This window comes from Ostrea edulis, chromosome 1 (genome assembly GCF_947568905.1).
Source record: "Ostrea edulis chromosome 1, xbOstEdul1.1, whole genome shotgun sequence".
NCBI lineage: Eukaryota > Metazoa > Mollusca > Bivalvia > Ostreida > Ostreidae > Ostrea > Ostrea edulis.
In genome coordinates, this window is record NC_079164.1 from 19564789 (window position 1) to 19572507 (window position 7719).

At 36.9% G+C, this 7719-nt stretch overlaps 1 protein-coding gene across 1 annotated transcript; it reads left to right on the forward strand.

Moving 5' to 3' along the window:
- The first annotated feature begins 3671 nt into the window (after positions 1 to 3671).
- On the forward strand, positions 3672 to 7716 carry LOC125663594 (pleckstrin homology domain-containing family B member 2-like). Its single transcript, XM_048895870.2, has 5 exons — positions 3672 to 4014; positions 4594 to 4739; positions 4913 to 5022; positions 5885 to 5995; positions 7418 to 7716. Exons 1-5 carry the CDS (start codon positions 3945 to 3947, stop codon positions 7461 to 7463), a joined length of 483 nt encoding a protein of 160 aa, XP_048751827.1. The 5' UTR covers positions 3672 to 3944; the 3' UTR covers positions 7464 to 7716.
- Positions 7717 to 7719: the final 3 nt, after the last annotated feature.

The following is a 7719-nucleotide window of genomic DNA, read 5'->3' on the forward strand; positions in this document are numbered from 1 at the left end:
TTCATGGTCGGAGGGTAAGGTTACTGGAGTCACTTGACCTTGATACTAATTTGTAGGCTGTCATTCTCTTCTCATTTCCGAAAAGCCCAGGACTCTCATATTTGTCAAGTTATATCTGTAGAATTTTGAAATTAATGTTGTCCCCATAGATTCTATGTTAGACCCCACCCCTATTTGATCCCCCGAAATTTACCCTATTCCTCTTCATTCTGAAAACAAAAACACCTCTGCACAACTAGATACATTGACCTATTCTATCCTTAAATATCAAATACTTTCATCAACGGGTTACGGAGAACGGCTGCGGACATTTTTAGGCATGCATGAGAAGAAGGGCAAGAAGCGGAAGAATAACGAGCTATAACTGTGTTGGGAAGCCAAGTTGACACAAATGTCCCCGAACACCTCCCCAAGTCGAAAATGGTAACAGAAAAAGAAATTGATGCCATATATGGACCAAGAATCCTGAATTCATGAATTCAGTTAGAAAGAAAATTGATTGAAATCCGACAAACTTGATTTTTTTGGCAGCCATTTTGAGAATTGAATGGGGAGAAAGAGTAATGCTAGAAATCAACTGTGGACCATAACTTAACCCCAGAACTCAAATGTCGTAGAGATTTTAACACTTTGAAATTATTCGGTGTATGGTAGCCGTTTTGAAAATGGCAGCTCAAAAAAATCTAAGGCTGGAAATGAACTCAGGGTCATCAAATAACCCTAGAATTCGAATTTGGTTGAAATCCGACAACCTTGATTTTTTAAACATTTTTTGGCAGCCATTTTGAAAAGTTGATTGCAGCCCTCTTCATGACCCCCCCCCCCTCCTTCCCATCAGCCCACAAAGTTTAAAGTGGATCTGCTGAAGCACTTTCATAAAATCGAGCGGACAACTTTCTTGCTAAAGAAGAGGAATAATAAGAAAAGAATAAAAAAAAGAAACGAACCGGATATTGACATCATACTTAAGATATTTTATTGAACATAGATGCTAACGGCAAACTAACAACTCGACTTTATGACAAACGGGATACTTTCAGCTTCTCCATCGTCGACTTCCCATATCATGTACTAGCAATATTCCATTATCACCTGCATATGGTGTTTATGTCTTCAACTGATTCGATACGCAAGAGCTTGTTCTGCGTATGATCAGTTTTAAAATCAAGGCTGGCTACTGACAAACAAGCTGATGTTACGGGGGTTTCAACAGTTTCGTTTAAAATAAGCATTTCGCAAATTCTATGGTCATTATAATAACGATCCAGTTGTCTGACATGTTTCATACCTATTGTTAAGTCGTTTTGGCACACTGATTTTGACTACGGATTACTCCGTTTGACTGATCAAGATATAGGGTTCACGGCTGGTGTGACTGGTCGACAGGGGATGCTTACTCTTCCTGGGCACCTCTGTTACCGGTATATCCAGAGGTCCGTGTTTACCAAACTCTTATTTTTTTGCCGTGTAGGAGTTATGAGATTGGTCATTGTATGTTATCTTCACATGTTCATTTAAACAATAAAATGTTTTCTATGTTGTTAGTAGATGAAGGTAGCTAGCACTGCAGAAAAATGCATAACCTGCGAAAGAAAGAAATTTTATTTTATATTTTTAAACATTCTTTAAAAATATAATCTAGAATCAAGATCTAAAATATCATATGGTTGACCCAATTGTTACATCAAATAGGACAGCCAATGCATCCTTTGACCTAGATGACACCTTCAGACAGGAGATACTAAAAAACCAGATCGAACTTGTTTGCAACAAACATGTATTTATTGCATGATGAAAGTAAGGGGATGCTTACTCCTCCTAGGCACCTGATCCCACCACTGGTGTGTCCAGGAGTCCGTGTTTGCCCAACTATCTATTTTGTATTGCTTATAGGAGTTATGAGATTGATCACTGTTCGTTATCTTCACTTTGCATATAAAAGAAAAGATTCAATGAATGTAAATATTAAGGAATACATGTGTCTGATATAGAAATCTACAACAGATACAGGTGTCTAATTTAGAAATCAACAAGGGATACAGATGTCTAATGTAGAAATCCACAACAAGGGATACAGATGTCTAATGTAGAAATCAACAACAAGGGATACAGGTGTCTGATGTAGAAATCAACAACAAGGGATGCAGATGAATAATGTAGAAATCGACAACAAGGTATACAGATGTCGATGGCACTATAATAAAGGGTAACTAAAAATATGGAGTTTGCTATGTCCGGAGTTAAGCGTTGCACCGATAATAAAAGACCCATGGGCCGCACCGCTCACCTTGACCCTGCTGTTCTTCAGATTGTTTTTAAAAAAAAACAAAAAATAATAACTTTTACCCTCTTTATCCCCACGAATAATGTTGGACCCATATTATGTCCCCACTTTAGCACCGAAGGGTTAAGACTTAACCCAACTTGAATCCACACAACATAGGGGTGCTTATATATCAATATTACTAACATGACCTTGCTGTTCTGGGGAAGATTTTAAAAAGATATCCATGTAGGTTTTCAAAGATAGTTTTAGTGCGTATTCAAATGTAAGATTTTATTCCCATCTTTCCTTTCGGGACCATGATCCAAATAACTTGAATCAGCACTACTTGAAGATGATTGCATACTAATCATGGCCCATTTGTGCTTGGAAAGATTTTCAATTTTTCTCCCATATACTAGCATCCCTCATGTAAAATCCGTATTGTGACCCAAACCTACCCCCTGGTCATTGATTTGAACAGAATCTTCACTACCCGTGGATGCTTACGTATTAAATTATGACTAATCCCGGCCCTACTGCTCTTGAGAATTATGTTTTCCTATACATTCTTATGTAAAACTTTGATCCCCTATTGAGAACCCATCCTATCCTCAAAGCTTGATTTTAGCAAGTTTGAATCTGCATTACTTGATGATGCTTTCATATTAATCTGACTAATCATGTCCTTGCTGGGTTTTGGTGGAAGATGATTCTAGTAAACATTTGATCCCCTATCATAACCCCATCCTACCCCCTATATAGCCATTCTTTGAACAATTTTGAATTTACGCTATGTCAGGAAGGTTTAACACAAGTTTCGGGTTTTTTTTAACGAGCCCATCCTATTTTTATCTTTTTTCTTGGTTATCTCCATTTGGAAACGGACATGACGTACCTTCAGGTAGAAGAATTTAGTCTGTTCCAAGTTTGGTTGAAATTCACTCATGATTTAGATTAGCTTATTGCTCAGGTAAAACTAATAATATAATCGCGTATCAACTAAAGTTAATTCAATAATTATAATTTGATAATAATTTTAATCTAACATGGATTCCTTCTGAGATATTCGACTCTACTCTGATGTGTTAACTCCACTCGTAATTACCTCGCATTTTAATACACACACAGAGAGAGAGAGAGAGAGAGAGAGAGAGAGAGAGAGAGAGAGAGAGAGAGAGAGAGAATACGAGATATTCCCTCCTCAAATTTGTTACAGACTGGAAGAATTGTCGTAACACACAACATTGTTGTCACACAACCACAATAAAAGGGACAGGGAATATTTCAGCCTTTTTTTGAAAGAGGCCGAAATTTCATAACGAATTTCCCTGGAAGTATAAAATGACTTGAACACAATGTAACGTGTTCCATGAACCGAAGTCTTCGTTATATGTGTCTAAAGTCGATTACTGGTATTACCAGTTTAAACTTCTCGTGCAGTAAAAACAGTATTGTATTAATAATGAAAATCGATTTCTTTAATGCATGTAGATCAATGGGTCATTTAAAAAGATTAAATTAAATGACAATGACTATCGAGGCAACACATACGATAAACTAAGTACTGTATAACTCGAGCCTTAGTGGGACAACGGTTTCCATACATCACCTGTAACCCTAGCAGGAAAAAAAAAAGAGTTTCCAACGGGACGGAGTTAGTGACCCCCCGTGATGGAAAATGGCTGCCTCACTCTTTACGCAGGAAGGGGATGGCATGATAGTTAAAGCGGGATGGATTTTCCGACAGAGTAAGCCTTTTGTTTAGATATATCAATTTTTGTTGCGAGTTAGTCAGATCGTTGCATTGGTAACTTGTATACAGATAACTTATACAGTTGTTATTTTTAGTTTACAGTAGCACGAACTTTTGGTGTATTTTGAAATAATAGTCTACTTTTTTTGCAATTGAGAATTCCAAATAACTGTCAAGAAACCGTGTTTTAGAAAATAATAGAAAATAAACTTTACACTACAAAGAAGAAATTTTGTCTTCCCAAAAGATAAAATTTATAACGACCGGTATCACTTCTGTTCAATTAGAAGACGGCGCTACTTAATTGAGAGTTGCTACCGAGTTCAATTGTGGATATTTCCTTTCAAGCGCACATTGTTGTTTCGTGAACAGCTGATTTTCTATAATCTCTTTATCCTTAGAACAAATTCATTGCGAACTTCTGCGATTTAGTCTCATTTCTGTAGTGTTCTTTATTGTTATCAATGTGTTTAAAATACGGCATATTTCAAATACAATGTACATGCACTTTTCTTCTCATGGTATCAATGAATAGCTTTTTTAAAAATAAATAAATTATTTTTTACATTTACAGAGGCTTTTTTTCGGAAATGGAAAAAGAGTTGGATAGTCATCTGCTCTGGGGGGCCTGTACGAGTGTTCAAAAACAAGCAAGCCAGTCGTCCTCAGAAATCCTACAATCTTAAAATGGACTGCATCGTCATCAAAACTGGACGCCAGGTTAACTAGCTTCAAAAGAAAATGTTAATTGAAAAATCTCAATATGCCCATTGTATATGCATAGGAATACTAAATTTAACTGTAAATTATTTTTCTTGGAGCGTCTCACTTAAAAGTAATCTAACATTGTTTAACGTGTTATAAAAATGTACTTTTCTGTCTCTCATTTGTAGTGTCAGTACCTTCTTCCGCCAAACGGAATAGATTCATCGGCTCTCATAGAAATCGTTCTCACTGGCGATAGGGCCATTAAACTCTGCGCTAATGACCCAGAAACGGCAAGGTGAGTGTGTCTCGCCGATGTTCGGCGAAAGTGGAAATGGTCACTCCAGCGAGTGTATGACGCCTTTATCTACTTAAAGTGGGGATAGTAATTTCAACATGTCAGGCCTTTGTCCACTTAAAGTTGAAAGACCTTTGTCCAGTAAGAGTACGAATATCCACTCCAGCGAGTGTATGACATCATTGCCCAGTGGGAATATTCACTCCACCTTTGTCCACTTAAAGTGGGAATAGTCATTTTAGTGCGTCAGGCCTTTGTCTAGTTAAAGTGGGAATAGTCAATTCAATATAAATCTTATTACGCATGCATGTTATGGTACTATAAAATATATCACGGATACACGTCTAGTTCCCATGGTTTCATGAAAATGAAAGAAACATTGTAGTGACGTGTTGGCTGATCTTGGTATATGTGTATCTAGTACTTCTGAGTCCAGTCACAGCTGTTGTAACTTGTAACCAAGGAACAAATGCTCGAAGAACACGATTTCATTAGAATTTAAATTGTTCAATCCTCACTCCTATATACATGTATAAAAATTAAATAACCTGAATTTAACACATGATCAAGGCGTACACATATTGTGACCCTTGACCTTTTGTTTTAACGGTTAAGTTGTTCTTCTGTCAGTTTATCTGATTTTCTACACTTTAAAATTATCAATTACTAGTATGTATTGAAGTTCAGGTACAATTTACTGGCGGCTTTCGTTAGCATTGTTCACGGGTATGCAGCCCATTACTGCATTTTCTACACAATGAAACTCATCAATTACTAGTATTTCAAAAACGCATTGATTTGTAGCTCTGTTTAGGACTACAATTAAGTACTGCATTTAGTCGATGGATTTGTGTTTATTTAGAATGTGGTTAAATGCTCTGATGAAGGCTCAATCTGGTAAAGACCTACCAACTCCTCGATGGGAACGCCGAAATCTGAACAAAGAAGAAGTCCTCAACTTAGAATATCAAAGGTAAAATATTCAAAGCATTCTTGTACTATTCCCATTCTTATTACAGAGTAGAGAGGATAGCGCGTCATGTGACAAAAATCTCAATGACCAAAACGGAAACGTTTTTTTAACTTACATCACCCGTTTTGAAATGATATAGATGACATTGAGCTATTTTAAACAGATCACCGTGATCATGCACGTTCTTGAAACATTAACCGAAGACCTGTCCCGTACGTATAAAAATATTTCCTCAAATTCATGAAAGTGTCCAAGAATGTACAGATGGAAATAAGCCAAGAGTTGCTCTACAAACCGCCACCACATAGTGTCCGGTTGGTTAGAGTGGTTTTTCAGAATTCTACTACGGTTATTGGAAAGATCAAAGAAATGCATGCCGCGGTCATTAATCTGCGATATACCTTCATACGTAATAATTGATTATGAGGAAACCGATTCTCATATCGATTGCAGTTGAGTTCGTACTTTGCTAATACAATACATTCGATAACTGACAAGTCAATTTTATATTCATAAAATGTTGTAAAACAATTTCATAAATGACTGAAGAACACTTGTCATTCATTATTAGGGTGTCCGGGTAACGATCTCGCTTCTCACCGCTGCGATCACCGTGAACGGCAGTGGTAGTTCGTGAGAGGGTATGGTGGCTCGGACACGTGGGTTTCCTCCCACATAAATGACCGCATAGCACCAACATCCGTGTATTAAAAGGACTCCATTGGAAATAAGTGTTCGAGCTTTCATGGATTATCCCTGTATTTATGTTTGTATGTGTATACCGACTAAACATCATAAATCAATCGTCTGCATTCCGAAATCGATACGCATGTAAACATGTTGATGCATAAGCAAGTTTTCTTGGACTGTGTATTCAAAGCAGTTGATATAATCCGTCAACATCAAAAATAAATACTTGAAGTATTTTTAAAAATAGTTCTTTAAAAGTCCTACCATCTCACCTCTTTCGTCAGCAAAAACATTTAGGCCCAGTTCGTTTCGGAAACTGCCATGACGTCACAGTGACATAATTCGAACATTGTAGCTATATAGGAAAATGATCATTTCTGACTCAGCCGGTGTAGAATAAAAATCCAGTTATGTTGCAGGATAACCTCCTCGATCTTGAAATGGTGTTTGAAATATAAAAGCCTCCTGCTAACGTCTCGGCTTTTATATTTCAAACAACGTTTCTTTCTCGACCTCGGAGGGTATCTTGCAACATACATGAAAAATTCATTTACCGCGAAATGGAAGCTTCGTTTAATTTCTTTCGTCGCAAACCAATCATTTAACGTCTTTCACAGAGTAATATTCTTCAGCTACGAAACAAAGACTCCTTGAATATTCTATTGAATGAATTAAGTCACATGATTCGCAACAATGGATTTTTAAAATTGACAATGATGTCCTATTTTTCAGCTGCTGGTACTCTTGCTGTAGAAATAATAAAGTGGACGATTTTTGACGACGGCCCGATTTTACAGCAGTGCAATATTGTAATTCATCACAAGATATTCCACAGACACCCCTCCCATACTACACACACCATTACAAGGACGATGGTGTATTTTCATTTCATTTAATATGCACCAATTAAAAATCTAAGAGCCAAATGGTTTTTGATGACTTCCCCCCTTGCTTGAAATCGGAAATGTTATATTTCGCTGTGTTTGAACATGGATTTAATTCATTTTGGTGTTTAAAAAATAGACAAGTCATTG

What these genes read in the sequence shown, in the direction of transcription:
- LOC125663594 (XM_048895870.2), top strand. Translation starts at nt 3,945, where the DNA reads ATGGCTGCCTCACTCTTTACGCAGGAAGGGGATGGCATGATAGTTAAA. An exon ending in TCATCAAAACTGGACGCCAG is followed by an intron (nt 4,740 to 4,912) that starts GTTAACTAGCTT and finishes TCTCATTTGTAG; the next exon opens with TGTCAGTACCTTCTTCCGCC. An exon ending in CTCAACTTAGAATATCAAAG is followed by an intron (nt 5,996 to 7,417) that starts GTAAAATATTCA and finishes CCTATTTTTCAG; the next exon opens with CTGCTGGTACTCTTGCTGTA.